The 20,765-nt window shown below is 45.5% G+C and overlaps 1 protein-coding gene across 2 annotated transcripts in view; it reads right to left on the reverse strand.

Moving 5' to 3' along the window:
* Positions 1 to 7,663: 7,663 nt before the first annotated feature.
* LOC119459240 (glycerol-3-phosphate acyltransferase 1, mitochondrial) overlaps positions 7,664 to 20,765 on the reverse strand; it is a 104,215-nt gene continuing 91,113 nt past the window's right edge. For both annotated transcript variants that reach the window (XM_037721067.2, XM_037721059.2), the window contains exons 20-22: positions 13,724 to 13,847; positions 11,658 to 11,726; positions 7,664 to 8,744 (exon numbers count right to left, since the gene is read on the reverse strand). In XM_037721067.2, coding sequence (XP_037576995.1) covers positions 8,572 to 8,744; positions 11,658 to 11,726; positions 13,724 to 13,847 — 366 coding nt within the window. In that variant the 3' untranslated portion in view covers positions 7,664 to 8,571. The remainder of the gene's footprint in view (positions 8,745 to 11,657; positions 11,727 to 13,723; positions 13,848 to 20,765) is intronic.

Here is a 20,765-nt window from a genome sequence, read left to right on the forward strand (position 1 = left end):
CACGCCAGCAGCGGGAAGCAGTGTTGCGGAGTTACCACTCCGGAATTGGAATGACCCCGGAATGGAATGGGAATAGAATGGCGACAACGCTTGGAGGAACGGAATGGAATTAAGCGCATTTTTGCCCGGAAATGGAATTATGTATATTTCCGGAAATAGAGCGCTTTTTCGTCTACACGCTGCTTTATGTCAAAATATGCCGAAGAACCAACCAGTCCCACGTTCAAACATTACTGTCAGCCTCGAATTTAACAATAAAGCAGTATTTTTGAAATGGCTTTGCTGATTACACGCACGGTATATTTTTAAGCGACGCGCCTACCACAATTCTGCCCTTATAGACTGAGTAGCTCCGAAGTTTGTCATGCCCTTGGTGTCCGTCGAGCGGAGCTACGGCGGCGACATACCCCCCCCCCCCCCCTTACGCCTTGCGATTTTTTTTTTACCTCGGCGGCGCCTTAGCCTCCGCCGCCTGCTGTCATCCCCCCCCCCCCTTCACTCCTTTGTTGTCTTGCGATAGCAATTATATGCACACTCCGAGCACATTTATGCCGTTAGCGTCGTCGCCGTGAGGTTCGGCATAAAGTCCAACGGCGATAAAATCGTCGCCGAGCGCGGTACAGCTGTGTGTGCGAGCGAAAGCGTATATACGTACGAGGGTGAGCCGGCTATCACCGTTACTAGAGGTAATCTAGTAATTTTGCCGGCTATCGCGGTTCAATGTAGCCCACGCGAGGGAGGAAGGCAAGCCGGCAGAGCGCGTTCTTCTTTCGCGCGCGAGGCACGGGGCCGAGGCGACGGAGAGGGAGGGGGGGGGGGGAGTGCGTTCTGTTCTGTCACCGTCAGCTGCTGCTCGCAGCGTGGCCGCGCAGGCGCCGTATCTTGAAAGCGATCAGTGAAGTGGGCGAAGTGCGCGCCCGCGCGGGCCTCATCTTCAAAGCAATCTGCAATGGGGACAAAGTGCACTGCGCCGACTGGGGGTAGCTTCGTATGCGCTGTGCTTTCGACGTTTAGTTCGCGTTGAAGCGAGACGAGAGACAGCGCGAAGGTCAATTTGCCCACTGTTGCAGGCGCGCTTTTTCACTCAGGCATTTTCACAGCGAGTTTCCGCGGTCATCGAGCGAGATGTGTTCATGTTTACCTGTGCGCGCGTGACACCGCGCTTGTCTATTTAGTTAGTAAGCGAATGTCTACAACTTTATACGGCCCATTAAGCTACTATCCTTGCTTCGTATAGCTCTCCACTAATTTGCTATCGCGATCGATGCTTCGCCTTAAGGGCGAAACTGCGACTTTTTTCGCTTCTGTCGCCGTCGGCGACTCGGACGCATATTTGAAAAAGCGCTTCTCTAAGTTGTTATGCGTATTTACGCTGGCGCGATGCTTGTGTTCACTGCACAAGCTTTCGCATATCAGCTTACGAGCCGTCTCACCTCGTACCCCCCCCCCCCCCCCCCCTCAACCCTTCTGCAATACTGTCCCCCCTGTCTAGACAACGGACGCATTTGCCCGAAACTGTCGACAAAAGTCTGCAGGTCAGCGCAGCACACAGTCGTACGCGATGAACTGTGCGCCCTCTCACTCCATACAGAGAGAGAGAGAGAGAGAGGGAGAATAAACTTTTGAATGCATTGGTTCGGCAAGCCAGCCGAAGGAGAGCCAAAGTAACTGCGGCCACGGCGGCACCTCCTCGAGGCCCGACGCGACGATTCGCGCCGAAGAAAACCCACGTTCGCTCCGTACTAGGGAGCTCTGTTTCAGGGTGGGGGAGGGGTTGGGGGTTAGAAGTCCGGGGGGCACCGCCGCCACCCTGGCACCTGTTGGCTGCTATAGAGAAGCCCAACGGTTCATTTAGTAATTCGCTCACACTATGAATGCTACACAATGCTTCGAAGCATCCCCTCTGCTTTCTGTGCTACCACCCCCGCCCTCCCTGCCAGCCTTCTATTGCAAATAAAAAACGCTTCCATAATCGACGCACTGGCTCCTGCGCCCAGCGGCTCACGCACGCAGCAAGTCCGCCAACATGGCACATTGGAAACAATTTTTTTTTTTTGAAATTACCTGTGAAGAAAACAAACAAGCTGCACGCTGCAAGCTTTGCTCCGAAACTATACATGCTGTAGTCGGATTTTCATCTAATTTGATTCGGCACCTAAAAAGAAAGCACGAACGTGAGTACACGCAACAAGAGAAAGGGCTGGCAAGCCCTTTCTCTTGTTCTTGAAGAACAAGAGAAATAAGGTCTTTTTAAACACTACTTTTGTCAGCATAAAAATACGCTACGTCGTCATTTTAGCATTAACACATTTAAGCTTAAGCAATATTCAAACATTACAAGCCGTTAAACGATGCTGACCATGCAAATACTATAGGAGGCTGGAGAATTGCCCCTATGGGAATTTGTAGGGTGGTTGTACAGTACGAGTTATGTCACCAAGCTACTTTCCCTCCACCTTGGTAACGTGTTTTACGTGTTTTTGCAGTTCTTAACGCGTCTGATGACATCAGCTTTATGATGGGTTCATCGTTAACTCGATAAAACTATCAAGATGCCTTTCCTACGCTGAGGAATTACAGGAATGGAATTGAACTGTCTGGCCATTCCCGGAGTAGGAATGGGCTAAGTTTTTTCATTCCGAGGAATTGAAAGGAGTGGAATTGCGGCAAGTTCTAATTTCCCGGAATGGAATTGGAATGGAATGGGGGCGCCCATTCCACAACACTGGCGGGAAGCAGAACGCTGCCCAGTCTCCCTTGCAGAGCGGATTGCACGATGGCGCGTCCACATGGCTAGGGCGTTTTTAGGTTCACACGCACTGCGCGTTGCTCACGCCAATGAAAACCTTCTTCTTCTTCTTTCTGGGGTTTTACGTGCCAAAACCAGTTCTGATTATGAGGCACGCCGTAGTGGAGGGCTCCAGATTAATTTTGACCACCTGGGGTTCTTTAACGTGCGCTACAACGCAAGCACACGGGCGTTTTTGCATTTCGCCTCCATCGAAATGCGGCTGCCGCGGCCGGGATTCAATGCCGCGACCTCGTGCTCAGCAGCGCAACGCCTTAGCTGACTGAGCCACCCCGACGGGTATCCAATGAAAACCTAACCCTCCTCGCGCGGGCCGCGAATACGCCGTCGATACCGAGGAAGCACGGCGGCGACGATGGCGAAAACGCGCTTCAAACGTCTGTATAATCGCTATCGCAAAAAAAAAAAAAAAATAACGTTTTAAAGGTTGAACGCCTATCAACATACAGATCGCCGTGCGCGTAAAGCCCTCAGCGAATGGCGGTGCTCTTTCAAGTGCACTCAACTACAGCGCCACCGCATCCTTTCCACGCTTGGAGGCGTGCACTAAAGGGGGCCGTAGCACCATTGAAAGGTTCTAGTACAGTGCAAACCCATCCCTGCCAAACTTGGCGAGAACGCGCTAGTCACACTCCTGCACTTCGGAGCCCCACCAGGAGTTCCATAAGAACCCTACGCAGGGCCCAGCAGCTTTGGAACCCTTAAAGGCTGTACACCATCTCGCCGAGCCTGCTTCAGCTGCACTAGTGTCGGCTATTGAGGATGTGCTTTCAGTGCTTGTAGGATCACAGTTTCAAGGGAAAAAAAAAAAAAAAAAAAAAAAAAAAAAGCTGTTCAGCAGTAGTAAAGCTGCACCTCATTGGTCCGATTATGCAGCTGTAGGCTGTAGAATGCAGGGCACTAAGCAGAAAGTAGTAAACACTATAAACTTCTTGTTCCTGCAGTTCGGCAAAAAGGCACTTGCAAAAGTGCTTCCCTTTAACAAGGTGTAGAATTTTGAGCTAAATACACGTTTTATTTTATCGCTCACAAAATTTTAAAGAAAAAGTTTTAAATATCACCAGTGATATTTAACACAATTGTACTTCTCGAGCTAGATTACTCTCACAGGCAGACATTATTCGCACAAAAAATGGAAGTAAATATTTGACTAATAAACAAATGTTTGATAATTAACTTTTCACCTAATTACTTTACACCACATGTAGCAATTTACAAATTGTGGCCGGTGACTTTTTGAAACCGCGTCCACTTCAAACTAATTCTGAGGATGACACCAGTTTTGAGATATGCGATCGAAAATATTGCAATGAAATGCATTCGTGTTCCAGTAACTATTGAGCTACAATGCATAAAAAAGGCATTCTTCTTTAAAAAGTAAATGGAACAATGCATTCTTACGGCAAGTTGGACTGTGCTTATCTCGAAACTGGGGCTGCTTTCGAAATTCATTCCAAATGAACGTGCCTTGTGAAATGAGCTTCAATTCGTGTATTGCAATATACACACTAAATAATCACTTGAAGGTAATTAGTGAAATTTTGTTAACTATGCCTATTGATTTTGAGTGCAAGTATGTATGTTGTTCACTTTGGCTCTCCAAGAAAACCAGTGGCATCTTTCCATCAGAAGTGATTGCCCACGAAAACAATAGCTGATTGAAGGTGAAACTCTTTAGCGAATCCTTCGACTGATGGCTTCCTAGAGGCTTCCTGTCAATACGCTATCATTTGGTTGTTTAAAAAATGCTTGATATTGAACACTGCCTCGTCTGTGAAGTGAATGCTGCAGTGGCGCGCCGGTACGGTGGCTAGATTGGTAGGTGTGCTGACCGGCGTAGTTCACTGCTTCTCCTCGTCACGACAGCAGGAGTGGCACTGCGGTTGGAGGTCTGTCACGAAGCGCGTGTCGTCTGCTACTCAGACTACTGTTATTGCGCGCCTGCAAGATTTCAAATACTTTGCTGTTTCTAACTAAAACTTCAAATAAAGTGGAAAATATACGCTGAAAGACAATATAAACGTGTGATGTTTCTTGTTTTAATCAGTCAACCTCGAAAATGGTCATTATGTCGTCCACTACGAGGTATAGACGGCACGCTGAGCTGCACTCGCAGCCGTGATATTGCATCGTTCTTTTATCATTTACCTCAATGTTTAGGCAGTGGAATGAATACCGTGGATAACACTCCTCAGTGTCAAGCTCCTCAGGATCCAGGACCGAGTGAAAATGTTGCTACGCCGAAAAAAAAGACCAGGAGGGACACCACTTGCTTTGCGCCCTATTGTAAGTCCGGCTCACGGTGCAAGAAATACTTCAGGCGTTGACACTCCACCGAATGGCGCGGACAGATCGTGTTTGCTGTAGCCACGCCCCATCGGCTCCCACGCAGCTGCTGGCGGCGCATGTTCCACAGCTACACCGTCACGGCAGGGTGATGCAGAGAAAGCCCATCGCTTTCTCTGCGCGTCGGTGAAGCAGAGAAAGCCCGTTACTTTATCGGCGTGCACGGCGGGGCCGTGCGCGCCGATCCAGGCGGCCCCGACACCGTGGCTGTAGCACATGTGCCGGCCGCAGCTGTGTGGGGGGCGCTGCGGCTCAGGGGCCGATGGCGCGTGGCTACAGCGAACACAATCTGTTCACGCTCTCCGCGGCGGCGGGCGGCGAGTGTCCAACACCTATATTTCTTACACCGTGGTCTGGCTACAAACATGCGAGCCAAGGGCAGAAGATATCGCTTTTTGCGACGCCCAGAACTGTTCAAAAAATGGGAGCGTGCACTTCGCGGCGCTGACGAAGAACTTGAACCGCATTCGGTAGTGTGCGAGCGCCACTTTGAGGACCAGTTCGTTGAGCGTCACTACCCTCCTGTGATAGGCGGGCAGGTTGTAGATTCCGAGGGCATATCCACGACCAAGCGACGCTGTTCCATCAATACTGGCCGGCACGCCTGCTTACCTATCAAGACCATTCCCGCAAAAAGAAGCAGCAAGACTTCGACGAGATGTCGGCTGGTAAAATACGCCAAAAAAGAAAGTGCGCCTGAACTTCCGACAGATTTCCACCGAATCACTTGCCAATGAAAGTAGCGCTTGTTGTGATCTGTCTGTTGTAACCACTCAAGAAAACATTGATGTGACGGCCTGCACTTTGCCCAACAGTTCATGGACGCTGCATTTAAAGAACGATAGCCCAGAAACTGCGGCGTTTTCAGTTTGCTCAAAGGATGGTCACAGCATCACCCTAGTAAAGGTTGTCCTTGTAGTACAGTTTTGTGGCAGCAAAATTCTCGATAGTGCCTGTGTTCAAGGAACCGTGGGATTGAACAAGACTTTGCACACACTTGAGGAAATGAGCATACTCCTGACGAACGTTGACAAAATGGTCCCGTTTCAAGGAAAGCAAGTGGGAAGCTTGAAGATGTGCTGGCAAGAACGACAGCAAATACAAAGAGTCACGGCAGTTGAAGCCTCCAGGAATGGTCGGCTGTGAGCAACACAAATTTCAGCTTGCAAGCAATATTATCAAATTTTATTCCATAACGCACCTTCACTTTCTCGTAAAGAGCAGGAACTTGGCGTCTGGACGCACACGGGAAAAGAAAAAGCACGTGAAATTGCGACATGTGACCGCAGCGATGCAGTGCTGTACTTTCTAAACCTTGTTTGCCGTCATAGCTTTTTTCGTAGTGTTGTTGGTGCGTGTATGTGCTCGAAGCATGAGTAATACATTAAAATATGCGTATATGATGATCAAGAGGCATAAGAATTTTTTTTTTGCATTCTACAACCGACAGCTAGTCTACTCATGACAGAGTTTTATTGCACTCATACCTATCTCGTGCAAAAATTACACTAGAAACTCTGGTTGTTTGAATCTTAATATTTATTTGACGGCATTCTACATTCCTTAAAAAAAAAATCCTCAAACGCAGTCTCAACAAAGCACACTTCGTGCGCGAATGCCGCCACACGCCGTTCAAGGGCTCCTGAATATCTGCTGTCTCGAAATACGAATTTTCGTCTCTCTCGCCTTTAGAACTTCTGCAAAGCTATTACATTGATTCAGAATTAGTGTCCTTATTAATAGACATATGTGAAAGATGTTTAGAATTGTCAACACAGTTATATATTTTACCTCTCGATCCTGCGAAGAGGCAGCAGACGGACGACTCAAATACAATACTTTCGCCATTCAAGTAACTGACATGCATTGATATAATTCGTAACTCTCTCTGATGTCACTTAAAGACAGCTTCCAGTTTAAATAGACGGATAAGTGCGCCGAAGTTCCACTGCAAAACGGCCGCAGTAGCAGACGATGCGCATCGCCTGCGACTAACCTCCGACCGCAGCGCCAATTTTGTCATGATGCGGAGAAGCGCTACTCACGCCCGGTGGATGGCACACCTACCCATCTAGCCACCGTAGCGCCGAGTTGCTGAAGTATTTGAGCAGGTTCTTGCATTTATGACCTTGGGCTCCATTACGTGCTCTGCAAACTTTCTGGATCTTGTACCTGTGCAGATTCTCTCCACCAATAATTCAGACGAAACATTAAGAAATTCCTTCGGTTCGGCCGATTTCGTATTTTTACAACCAATTTCTGGAGAAAGTGGAAACTTTTGGCGCACCTAGTAGACTCCTAAAGTTAGAACCTTCTTTGATACCTCATGTGATATTGCATGAGCTATGCACTTAGGCAGCTCGTTTACCACAAGGCAACATACACTACTAGTTTCAATGTGCACTTGGCAACAGCTTCAAACAAAGGCTATTTCCAGCCTTTTCCCCTCTAGGGAAAAATAGTGTTTGGAGCAGGTATAGCTAGCATACTAACGCTTGAGGCAATGAAAAGATAGTTAATTTTCTTTATTATTTCAACTAAAGGCATAGCAACAGCACCGCATTGCTCACCTTGGAGGCACTAATAAGCAGACTTCCTGGTTATAGCCATTTCTGTCTGAGAATATGACAAGGTTTCTTCATTTGTTAACTATGATGGCACAAACAGAATTATACAGTCATGAAATGACATTATTCACAAATGAACAATATGATTACATATGTACAGACTACATGCGACATGAAAGCGAAATGCAGTTTGTCCCTTTATGGTGCAATTCCTTCACCCTTTGATCTGAAACGGTCATGCTTCTCAGTGCGAACAACACACACACACATCCACATGAAACAAGACACGAACAAGGTATGAAAGCACACTAATAAGCCACTTGTGCTTTGACCTCGCACACTTCGAACTACGCAATAGAGGCTCCAGAAAGCAAAGGTTACAGCATGAACACAGTTTCGCTAGTTCAACAACTCCTGCTAAACCAAGCTGCCTTTTGAAAGATCACTCTTCAAAACATAACCTAGTGGATTCTTCTCTCGTTTTACCTTAAAGCAGGAGAAAATGATATGAACATGCTGACAGTTCATGGGTCCCATCAACACCATAACAAGCCTAGAAAAACAAGGAACACAAAACCCGAAGTAAAAAACTTGAACTGGAAAGACATCAAAAGGCTTTAACGTTAAAACTGAAAGGCAGGTCATCATTAGCACCATGAAAGTATAGATGCACACTTGCATACACATACTACATGACACGCAATGACCAGAACCTTGAGAAAAAAAAAAAAAAGCAGTGAAATCTTTGACCTGGGCAGCCACCAGTACAAAAACCAGACATGAACAGTTGCTTTTGTCTTTGGCAGCTGCTGTTCCCAGCTGAATGTCTCACAAGTGAACGTCCTTCAGTCACTGCCTGAATGCCCCCACAAAGCTAATCACAGAATCGATGGCTTCATCCACATTCCACTGTTCATTCAAGTAGAGAACACGCATGCCATCTTGAGTGTGGTGTTCCACAATACCCCATTGTTCATACAGCTGGACTGCATTGTGCAGTGTGTCAGCAGCAAAGCTTTCCTCTGCAACAACAGAAAAGAATGGGCATTAGACAACATAAATAAAAAATGGACATAATTTTTCGGTTCAAACCAGACATCAAACTGGCAAATAATAAATATGAATGTGCCACGATGTATAACATTTCTCCAATACTAGCAGGTCTAGTCTCCAATGACTAGACCTGCTAACCTTAAAATTTGAAAAACACTAGTCAAAACCAAAAAAAAAAATTAATTAACTATACTAATAATTGCTTTATTACTCAAGATATTGTCTGTGGATGCTTTGCTCTATAGTCGCAGCAAGAATGATCTGCACCACCAGGGTTCTACCTACAGTGGGTGGCAGTGGAAATACCGCCAACAGCTCCAGTTGACTACCCACCGCACCTAGTTTACCGTCCACTGCTCCGGATGACCAGTAAAAATTTTCTATCCTTTTTTTGCTATCCTCGGGTGTTCCTTTGTCAAGTGGGGAAATATTAGGAAGTGACGTACAGTAATTACTCGAAGTAGTAAAAACTTGACAAAATTTCAAGATAAGCAGAGTTTCGAGATAGCCAAATTCACGAAAATATAAGCATAACCACCGCATAAAGCCAACATGACGCCTTTCCAATATGGCGCCGGTAACCGCCGACTTCCTCACAAAAGCTCAAACTACCAGGAGCGGTACTTTTAGTAGATCATTTTTGCGACATTATGTGAGACCCAGCAACAGACACGTCGGTCGTATATAGGCAACGGCGAACCTCACACATATAAGCGCGCACGCAGATGCATGTCGACACCGTGTTCGAAACCGAGTCACGGTGAAAATCCCACGAACGTGCTCAACTCCCCGGAGTTTTTGACCGAGGATAACCTCCACAGAGCATTGTTCTGACCACTGACAAAGCGCGCCTTTAAATAAAGACACAGATCTTGAGGCCATTTTCACCTTTGGGCACTAGGGGGCATCCAAAGCTTGACGTCTATGACGTATTTCTGGCTTCCAAAATCGTTTTCGCAGTTTGCAGTCAGCTGAACAATGGCCTCAAGATCTGTATCTCTCGAAAGTGCCATGCCGCGCATTGCGAGCAAATGCCGCAGGAAAGCGCTTGCCACCGCCCTGCATGATCACCGCATGACCACCGCCAGCACAGTCCCGCACAACAGCTGCCTCCAAGCACCGGGCATTGAGGCACTGCCGTGCGTGGCTGGCGTGTTTACAAGTGGTGGCGCGCTCGCCTCTGGCCGACACTACTCTTTCCCGCACTCTTTGCGTGCGTCAGCGGTCGTAGCGATGCTCCGCCTACGTAATCAATAATATGGGTTCAGCCGGCCGAGAACTGTAGATGAGGGTGAAGTAGAATCAAGCAAAAGGCATTGGGACAAAATTGCAAGCCTGGGTCGGTATTTTGTAGCAATGCATTATGCTGTATTCTATGCTAGTCTTATCATCCATCGCTCACGGCCGGCTAATCCCGTTGATAACGTGACCGGATCGTCGCTCTGACCGCTGACCAAGCGCAAAAAGGCATTAGCATCGAAAAAAGCATCGCTACAAAATACCGGCCCTGGTTTCACTTTTTGCCGATACCAAAGCTGCGCAAAAATGTACAAAAAAAAAACAATTTTTTTTCCCCCCAGCATTTTCACAGTCTAGGCTTCGAGATATCCGGAGTTCGGCGCAGTGGTGTTTGGAGATAGGGATGAACAACCCATGGAGTTTACATTGTGCCAGGCAAAAATTCGACTTATTCGATAATTCGAGATAAAGTTCGAGTTAACGAGGGTTTACTGAATAAGTTGAGAAAATCATGTTTCTATAGTGGGGCTTTCGACATAAATTGGGTAGAAAATGAGCCGTTTGAGGATGCCTATCGCACTGCAGAGTAGGTAACTTTCCATTGACGCAACACCACCATGCTGTAACTATCGCAAAGAGGAGAGATCTGACCTTCACATAATCATAGTGCTGTATTTTGCCATGCACAAATAAAGCAAAAGTGAATGAAAAATGAAAAAAAAAATGTCGCAATTCGTTACTGCTGCCACGTGGATAACAGAAGTGCTCCTATTGGCTGATGCACATTTGAATCACCAGCGCATATCTCGCGTGCATTTTGACAGCAGTGAGATGTGACTTTCTTTGTTCCAGCGAAGTTGGGCAATTGGCTTAGTTGGGTCACTGGCTCGTGTTGGTCTCATTACGTGTACAAAATGCAAAATTGATGAATCAACAATTCAAAGTGGTCAACTCATGGGGGGGGGGGGGGGGGGGAGAGAGAGGAGCTTAGTCACGTGTGTGCAGCTGCAAATAGCATGGCTCGATGGTTGTAGAGCTGATAATAACATGCAGAGCACGTATGCACTGACTGGCAAACCTCCAACTTTAGTTTTATTCCAACCCCCTCCCTACACCTTGCATGCTGAATGGCACAGTCCTCTGCCCAGTCACATTCAGTGTTTACACATTCTGGACAGTTAGCAACCAAGTCTGTAATTTTCTTAGAAAGATCCTACCTGGTAGCCACATTTTAGTGTCAAGCATTGGAAGACTACAGAAGTGGCTTAAAGAGAACATTTTGACAGAAGTGCATTGTGCTTGGATAGTACAAGACATCTCATGAGCCAGTCACCAAGGCAAAGTGTGGCATCTGTTTTTTCTCATGGCAGGCACAAACCAGTGAAAATTGGAAAGGCTAATGTGGGAGCCCAGTCCCATTATAATTGTAAAAATAAAAATATACCTAACTAGCATAATGTGCTAGCCTGATGTGTAATGCTCATGCATTGCTCTTATCCTGCAATACCCAACTATTAAACGTCGAGGCAGCAAGCAGCAGCACACACACAACACGCACACAATTTGAAAACATAAGATGCAGAAAGCCATGAATGAATGAGAACGAATCCATCCATTTAAACAACAAATAACTTTTTTCTCACCATAATACAGCGTCCCTTGTTGCAATTTGTCTTGAGCAACCTTCTGCATTTGTCGGAAGAATATTCTCTCTGAAATTAAACGAAATCCACATGCAACAATATAACAAGAGACAGCTAGTTTTATTTAGTATACCAGCATGTAGACACAAGCCCAAATAGAGTAGGCACAAATACTTCAGGGAAGTATTTGTGCAGGGAAGTATTTGTGCCTACTCTATAATTCGGCTATAATTCAGATTAAAAGATGTGCCATAAAAGAATTAATTTAAAAGTTAATTAGCGTAATTATGTCAATTATTCAATTAGGCATTTTGATTTCTCATGGAAGTAATGGCCGCCTCATCGAGTAGATCAAGGATTATAATTGTGCTATCTGCCACAGGCAATTTTTAAAAATTTGGTGCAGCTAAAATGTCTTTCTGGGGTTTTACGTGCCAAAACCAGTTCTGATTATGAGGCACGCCGTAGTGGAGGGCTCCGGAATAATTTCGACCACCTGGGGTTCTTTAACGTGCACTACAACGCAAGCACACGGGCGTTTTTGCATTTCGCCTCCATCGAAATGCGGCCGCCGGGGCCGGGATTCGATCCCGCGACCTCGGGCTCAGCAGCGCAACACCTTAGCTGACTGAGCCACCCCGGCGGGTGGTGCAGCTAAAATGAAACACCCTGTACGCGCTGCTGAAAAACACAGCCTCACAACACCCTGCAGCTGCCACAGGGAACTACTGAGATCACTACTAATTCCTTGAAAAATACTTCGCTCTGAGCATCCCATACCTCACAGAACAACCTACCTATGTTCCCCTGTAGAGATTCACTTGTTTTTCTATGTGCAGCTAATGCTAATCTTCCAGCAGCCCTATGACTGACCTCTGGTCCAACACAGCCCAAGGACAACCGCGGCGGAATTGTGGTGTTCACCCTTTGTATTTTTCATCATGTATTTCCATGCCCTGTACTTAACTGGCTGTTTCCATTTTAAGTAACGTCTGGCTAGGTTTAGTGCCTTCAATGGCAGCACGGGCACATTCAAACAATGCTCTGACTAAAAAATATTACAGGTTAAATTAACATGTTGAAACAGGGTTGTATAAAATTACAATTATAGTGCAGTGTGTCACACCATAGATCAACCTTGCTAAGATTGCCAACCCCCATTTGTGTGTGTATTTTTATAATGAATACAGGATACCACGATTCAACTATACTATCTTCTGAAAATATATTAAAAAAACTATAGAATATTTTGGTATATTTCTTTCATAAATCATACTCTATATAAGAAATGTTTCGATGCATAGTTAATTTACCGAGATTCAAGGTAAAATTAACAATGTTCATATCTATCCAGAACTTTCCCAAGCCAGTTCAAACATTACAAAGAAATTGTCTTAATGTGGACTGCTGGGCTAGTAGGTTCATACTTTACGATTTGTATCGCGCTTACGGGGACATCTGGTGTTGTTCTCGTTAGTGCAACACCAATTGTAAGAAATGGGTATAGCATACACTGTAAGCACAAAGACTGGGGGAGCCCATATGCAGGGTGTCTGCGAAGTCAGTGTCTGTTAAAAATGTTTGCTTCTTACTTAAAAAATTATACATTTGTATAAAACAATCTTAATCGATAACAGTAACCGAGGATTTTCTTGCCATGCAGATGGCAACTGGTGACAGGCGATAGCAAGGCTATTTTGAACAGAATTCAGACTCCTGAAATGGCCCAAAGGCCTCCTCCACTGGCTTTCCGGTAGGAAGTGTTGAATGTATTTGAAACAGTCCGAATTTCTCTTCTTGGATGGGAGAAAGAACGAAATGAAAAGGAACCACAACAAAGAACTAAGGGGCAGGGATCAAATAGAAGTGTGAATGCAAGCAGTCCATTTAATTTCTGTGGAGATCAGCAGATGCTACATTTCAAAGTTTGTGTAAACTTAATTTGAACGAACTTTAAATGCTTTTGTATGTGCAAGAAAAACTCAAAATTGAAAACAGACACCGATCATCCAGACACTATTCATGAACTTTATAAATCCCTGTAAGGGTGCAGCCTTGTGGCATACCTTCCATCTGTGCGCCCACCAGCTTGGAAAGGGAGCAGGCGACCACCCAGTAGGACTCCAGGTAGCTCGCAAGCACAGAGCGAAGAAACTCCAACATGGCAATGTTCTTCTCATCCAACGCAACCTGCACAGGTTAAAAACAATTTCAAGATTTGGGCTTTGTTAAAGGGGCCCTGAAAAACTTTTTATCGTAGTTGAGAAATGCATTTGAAGTTAAATAGACTTTTTCAGAAATACTTCGCCGCAAAAAGTACTTCAATGCGTTCAGCAGAAGCGGAGTTATTGGCAATCAAAGGGCGCATATGATCCAATTCATGGTGCTTCCATTCCTACTTCAATGATTCCACTGCAAAGGCCACGGTGGAGCGAGGCGTGCCCACCAACATTATTAGAACCAACTCAGTTCCACAGCTCCGCTGAAAACATGGGCTCCGTGGCGGTCGCGAGAACTAACGGCGCTGCGATCAAGTCGCGCTACCGGCAATGCTTCCGGTTGCGCGCCTTCTCCGCTGCGGCTGCAGACGTGTGGTTATGGTGCTGCGAATTTGCTGCGTCCTGCAGAAGTTCATTCGGAGGTTTGAGTGCTCATGCTGGTCTGCGGAGGTGTGAAGCCTGGCTTGTGTCGAGCAAGCGATACGCTGACCTACTTTGCACTGGGTCGAACAAGCAGCTACAAGCCGTCAGCTAAGCGCTAGTTTTAATGCGTAAACATTCTTTGGCGAGTACCACAGGTCCGTCAAGCAAGAAGTGTAATGCCTTGTACCAGCACGAAAATGCGTAACTTGCGATGTTTAATCATTATAATATAAATGTAGATGATTGGTAGCTTTATAAGAGATAAGGAACAATAAAAAAAAGAATTGATCAGAGAGAATACCCATAGGGATACACAGGGCTCCATAGAAAATGCATGGGGAAGCTTATAGTAGGGGGGAGCCAAATGAAATTTGGGGGCGGGCCCAGCACGCAATACAACTAACTTTCTCCAAGGAAATGCATACCTGCCAACCTCAAGACTTTCAAATTCGTAAACTAGCGACCGGGGGGGCACGAGTCTAGTACTGACGAGGCTTCGAGCATCGAGCACGCCATCACACTTCGCAGCCGTAACACCGGAGTGCCGGAGTCTCACTGCGCCTGATGCAGCAGCCCGTCGAGGAAAAAAAAAAAAAAAAAATTATAATGTCGAGGCCCACAAAACGGATCATACTCGCGAAAAAAGCTTAGCGAAGGTGACAGGCGCGACGACAATCCACAGCCTCCAATACAGAAACTGTGCCTGCCGCATCGACCCGAAAATCGCCATTGTATCTGGGGGCGCCACTTATGTACAGGTGGGTCTCTATGTTGAGAGTAACGACAATCGGTGACATCCGGCCGTCGTCAGGTCGTCCAACGACCCGATGATGAAGGCAACGTCAGAGTGAAAAATGCCCTTACTCTGCAGACAATAAAGGTTACAGCGCACACCCCCATCTCTATGCGCCCCTGGTAATTGGCGCCCCCGCCCACCAGTAACGGTGCGACATTATTAGGAATTTTTAAAAATAATTTCGTGAATATAACCACTTTTTCGTAAAAATTGAGCCGAAATTCGTAAAATTGTAGGATGGGTCCAAATTCGTACACTTTACGGAAAATTTTGAAGAGTTGGCAGGTATGGAAATGCATGGCTTATACAGGGTGTCCAGACTAACGTGCACTAAGATTTAAAAATATGCAAATGCCACGTAGCTGGACAGAACCAAGGTAATGTTGTCTGCCGTCGCTTGGAGATAAGATTATTTTGTGCATTCCGTTTAAGTACATAATTAGTCTAAATTATTTAATTAACTTCTCAAATATTGGATTAAAAGTGTATATCAGAAAATTGTAGAGCAGCATGAAAAACTCCCGATACAGCTTTCTGTTGCTCAATACGTGCTACATAAAAGCGTTTTTCCGAGCGTGAAAGAAGAATGCGAATATATGCAATGTGCGTTGAGCGGCTAGTCGCGCCACAATTGAGCGTGTATTTGCGGGCTTCCTTTAACGCTCGGAAAAACACTTTTATGTGTAGTAACAGAAACATGTAGAGTGATTTTTTCATGTTGCGCTACAATATTCTCATTGACACTTTTAACTTAATTATAATATTTGAGAAGTTGATTAATTAATTGAGATTAATTATGTATTTAGGCGGAATGAAAAAAAATAATCTATCTCCAAGCGACGACAAACAAAATTACCTTGGTTTCGTCGAGCACCATGGCATTTGCATATTTTTAAACATTGGTGCATTATAGTTGGCACACCCTGTACAGGAAGTAAGGGAACTCGCCATTTGCAAATGGCCGAATAAATAATGTTCAAAGTTTCTTTCACGCTGTCTGGCAGTTTTCTATATTTTTTTCTTCTTCCCTAATTAGCTATCCTGCTTTTATCCCCCTCCCGCATAATTGATTATGAACTGCCTTATGTGGCGAGCACATCCAGTCAATTGATGTCGGAGTAGCTTTGCAGTATAGCATAGTCGTTGAAATCGAAGCGTTCACGTCGCCCTTAGGATTCATACTACGCTTGCGAAGCTGTCACTCATAGTGAAAACCATGAACTCTAATTACGAAGACAGTATAGCTTTTCAGTGGAGCAATAAATCGACGCAGACGAGCGAACGTGTGTGCAATACCAAGCTGCCGTGCTGTTGCAGCAGCAGCCGACGCGGCCAACCGGTAGCCGGACTCGACCGCAGCACCGTTAGTTTGCGCGACCGCCCACATGCTTGCGCTGGCCAATATGCGGAGCTGCGAAACTGAGTTGGTTTTAGTAACGTTGGTGCCTACAATGCTCCGCCTACTGAACGTCACCATGACGCGCAGTTCAAATTTGATTTTGGATGTTCACGTAGACGCCACTACTTCCGATTTTGGCGCCGATGAAGCGCCGAACACTGTTGTCCTCAGCGAGCCACAGTGCACTCAGCCAGCTACAGCCAGGGGACTCATCGTGGCACCCCCATGGCGGCCACGGTATCTACACTACTTATCAGACCACAGCTACATACAACTGTAGTGCGTATGCGCAGCGTTTGCTTTGTGCATGCACGCGCTCCCACTCATAGGCTCCAGTCTGGCCGTGCTACGTGGTGCAGACCGCCTTTATCATTCACCATACTTGACCAACGGATAGTAGCCACATCGAACTTATGCATTTTGAAGCGCTATCAATAGCTCAATACTATATCAATGCGAAGCGAAATCTGCCAGAAGGCTTCTAACCAGGAGTGGCCAGGAGTGAGCGCGTGCTGACAGGCGTGCGTGTAGTCTGACCTTAAGTTTCACATGGTTCGAGGTTGTTGAGTGTTCAGAACTACTCAGGGTGGCCAATAAGAAGTGTTCAATAAGCAGGGTGGCCATAGTTTAATTCCTATGCGGGCGGCCACGGCCGAGCGTGAAGAGACGATAATCTGCTTCTTCCGGAAGTACGCAATTATTATCGAAATTTGAAAGCATATTCTGGCTCACTTCAGCCTGTTAATTAAACGGCGTCAATAAATATACACTGTAACAGTAGGAAGAAGCACACTGATCCAAACACCCTTCTTTATTTATGTCAGCTATTGGCCAATAGCAGCCACGTGTAGGAATCTGCTATGTTACGAAATAATGTGTCCAGAAAAGAGTGAGGAGCAGGCTTTTGTTGAAAAGAGAGCGTTTGAGGAAAAGATGACTTTGCGCTGCCCTTGCGAGCTCCACACACCCCGCTAAACTGCAAAATTTGGCTGAGATGTTCACACAAGTGTATGCTATCCGCGGACTGTTTTTTTTTTTTTTTTTTACCAAGCCAGAGGGGTGGTTCAGGACCGCTTTAAAACAAGAATTTTACCACCGGAAATGGACAAGCAATGCATTGCCAAACTATCTAAAAATTTTCTGCAGGTGATGCAATCAAAACAGTAAAACAAATGAAAAAGCGCAATAAAAATACAGAACGGGGAGCCGAGTCAAAATAGCTAACACCCAACCTGATCTTTAGCACAAAGCTATCAAGCTGTTTATTTTACAAGCCAAAGTATAGAACACTTTACATGCCAGCTTCCACAAGATATGCTCATGATACTGCACCATGCAACTGCAGTGCTGTTCAGCATTCAACATGTCAATTCTCCATTTGTAAAGCACTGCTATGCAATTAGTGCAGGGGTTTCCAAATATTGTCGCCTTTTCAGTGTCCCTCATAGAAGTCCTGCCAAGGATGATCACTGTTGCTATGAAAAAGACAACTATCCTTGGCAAAACGGTATACCATACTGAGGTTCTTTCTGTGAAAGGTTATGGCTAGTATTTCATGAGTAAGGATGGGTCAGCTCAAAATGGAAGTCTCCCAAAAGTCATCCTCTGCCCTTGACACGGCAGGTATTCTGTTTCTACAAGTATTCAGGTATTCTCTGTTTCTACAAGTATTCACCTCCCCATCCTGATTTACTCTCCTTCAATGGTTGCATAAGGCTAAGACGGGCACAAGCTACACATGATTAAGAATTATAAAACTGAAGGCACACAGATTTGTGGAAAGAGGGCCAGAAAAAGTGCAAGAGAAGACAATGGAGCATGAATTTGAGGGCTTATGAAACTTAAAATGCTAGCAAGGGTTCTGTGCAACACAGTTTGTGAACACTTTCTCTAATACCCTAAATCACATTACAGAGCTCTAAAATTCTTTCTTTACAATATACAAGGTGATTTATTTAATCGAAACAGATTTTAAAAATTTTACTTCAGATTTAACAAGTGCCCCAATAATGATTTCTCCCTTTTTCTTCCTTCAGTATGGTGGGCGCTCAATGTTCAAGAGGCCATCACAGTTTATCTGACAAGTTAGTTAATAACCTTTTCAATTATTAGTTTTAACACTTACAATGCAGTAGCAGTATTGGAGGAGGATGCTGCCCGAAGCAAAAATCAATTCATGTGGTTTTAATAATGCCACCCATTGTTAAAATATTCATAAATGAAAATTCACCTTTTCCCAAATCGATACCGGAACTTGGCACACGAAAAGCGCTGGAGACACTGGTTGAATGCCTGTGCATCCCTCTTATCAGATGAAGCTTGTATATTGGCGACCTACTATTGGTTGCAGAACAAACGTGCGACAATGGATTGGATGCTTCAGCAGGCCCTCACAATTAACTGCTCTGCATCCCGACAGGCTCGAGAATAATGTGGGCAGTGCTTCCGGCGCTGTTTGTGTGCCGTTTCGGAATTCGAGCAAAAAATTCAGAATTTTTGTAGACAAATATCTAATCAATGCATGGCACATTAAAAACCACGTAACTTGCCATAGTTACCTGTGGCATTCTGCTGCACTACTGCCACTGTAACTTGGGCCTTAAAGCAAGTAACATAAAAAGTTAAATAATTAATTTTTGTTAATAAGCAAACAAACTGGGACGGCTAGTTACCCACCTAGTGTCTGCCACGCTGAAGGGGGCCGTGTAGTGGAGAAAAAAATTCTCGCATCACTTAAGTGATGTTTAAAATGACATCCGTATCAATTAAAATAGGTCACCTTGTATAAATTCCATTTCATTTTATTACCTTGAAGACACCATCGGTGGAGGGTATTACATAAGGAGTCGGTAACATGCAATACAAACACATCGGGCAAACAGTAAATGTCAGACAGATAAGTAGATCTAAATGTAAATACAGCATAGTAGACTTCCGTTAATTTGATCCCGACCTAATGCCCCAGCTGGTGCCAATGAATTTCTATAGGCCCAAACTTTTGTTACTTCTATGTTAAAATTGGCCTCTGCCAGATAATTTGAACTTGACTGATCAGCATGCACGTGCCTGACCCCTATGGTGACCACAATAGAGACCCCTTAAGCGGCAACACACCCATCATCTCTCGTTAAAAACCACTATTTTCGGCTTGCCCTAAGAGGATTTCAAACAATAACTGCAGCTCATGATGTCTGATTACAGTATTTACCAAATTCTAAAGCGCATGCATTTTTTTTCCCAAGAAAATTGGGCTGAAAATTGCCTGCGAGGTGCAATAGACCTCTTCTGGGGTACGTCATACCACACCGCTGTGATGTCACCGGCGCATGTGCGGTGACCCTGGGTGGCAAAAAACAGCCGCCGCCGGCTTTCTGCGTGGTGCAGTCGTGCAGTAGTTGGTGTAGGTGGGCACCACATGGATGCGTGTTTTTATTTATTTTATTTACTTTTTATTTTTACGTGAATCTCCCCAATTCTCTTGCGAGCCAGATATCAGTAATGTGTGTAGGAGAACATAGGCGTGTGCTAAACTGCGTGATGAAAATGTGGCGACGCTGGGTCTTTTTTACTTGGGAATGTGAACCACGTGGTGGTGGTCTGTGATGGATTTTGCAATGAAGAATATCGGCTTTTCCAAGGAAGTGTGCCACATCTGTTGTGGTAAAGTGTGCGATGAGAACAGCGATGATATCGGTTTATCTTTGCGTAGGGAAACAGACCACATTATGTGTATGCGTGTGTGTGTGCACGCGTGATGTGCTACGCAGTTAGCAATACATCTTGCTTACGGGACTGTGGACGCGTGTTGCGTGTAATAAAACCAGTCGTAGTGAACAGGCACCGATAGAACTTCAGGACCCATAATTATTGAACAGGTGAGAATGAATGAGACGCAATAATTAGTGAGCGCATGTATTTCAGGGCCTGATAACCTCCATCCAATTTTGCTTACATCGCGCCTAGGTAAAGCTATGGAACACGTTATTGTCAACAAACTCACTAGATACGTCGAGCAAAACGGCATACTCCCATATAACCTGATCTGATTCCGCCCCGGGCTATCGACTCAGGACGCCATGCTCCTGGGACTAGACGTCGAAAAAGCTTTTGATCGTATAGAGCACAAGGCCATCCTCGAGGTCCTCTCCGAGCTGGGGTTGGGCAAGAGGCTTTTCAGCGTAGTCAAGGAATTTCTCGGCGGTAGGCAAGCGAGCTTCACACTAGGAGAACTAAAATCGAAGGTGATGGACTTGGGAAACAGGGGCACACCC

Source organism: Dermacentor silvarum, chromosome 1 (assembly GCF_013339745.2).
Source record: "Dermacentor silvarum isolate Dsil-2018 chromosome 1, BIME_Dsil_1.4, whole genome shotgun sequence".
NCBI lineage: Eukaryota > Metazoa > Arthropoda > Arachnida > Ixodida > Ixodidae > Dermacentor > Dermacentor silvarum.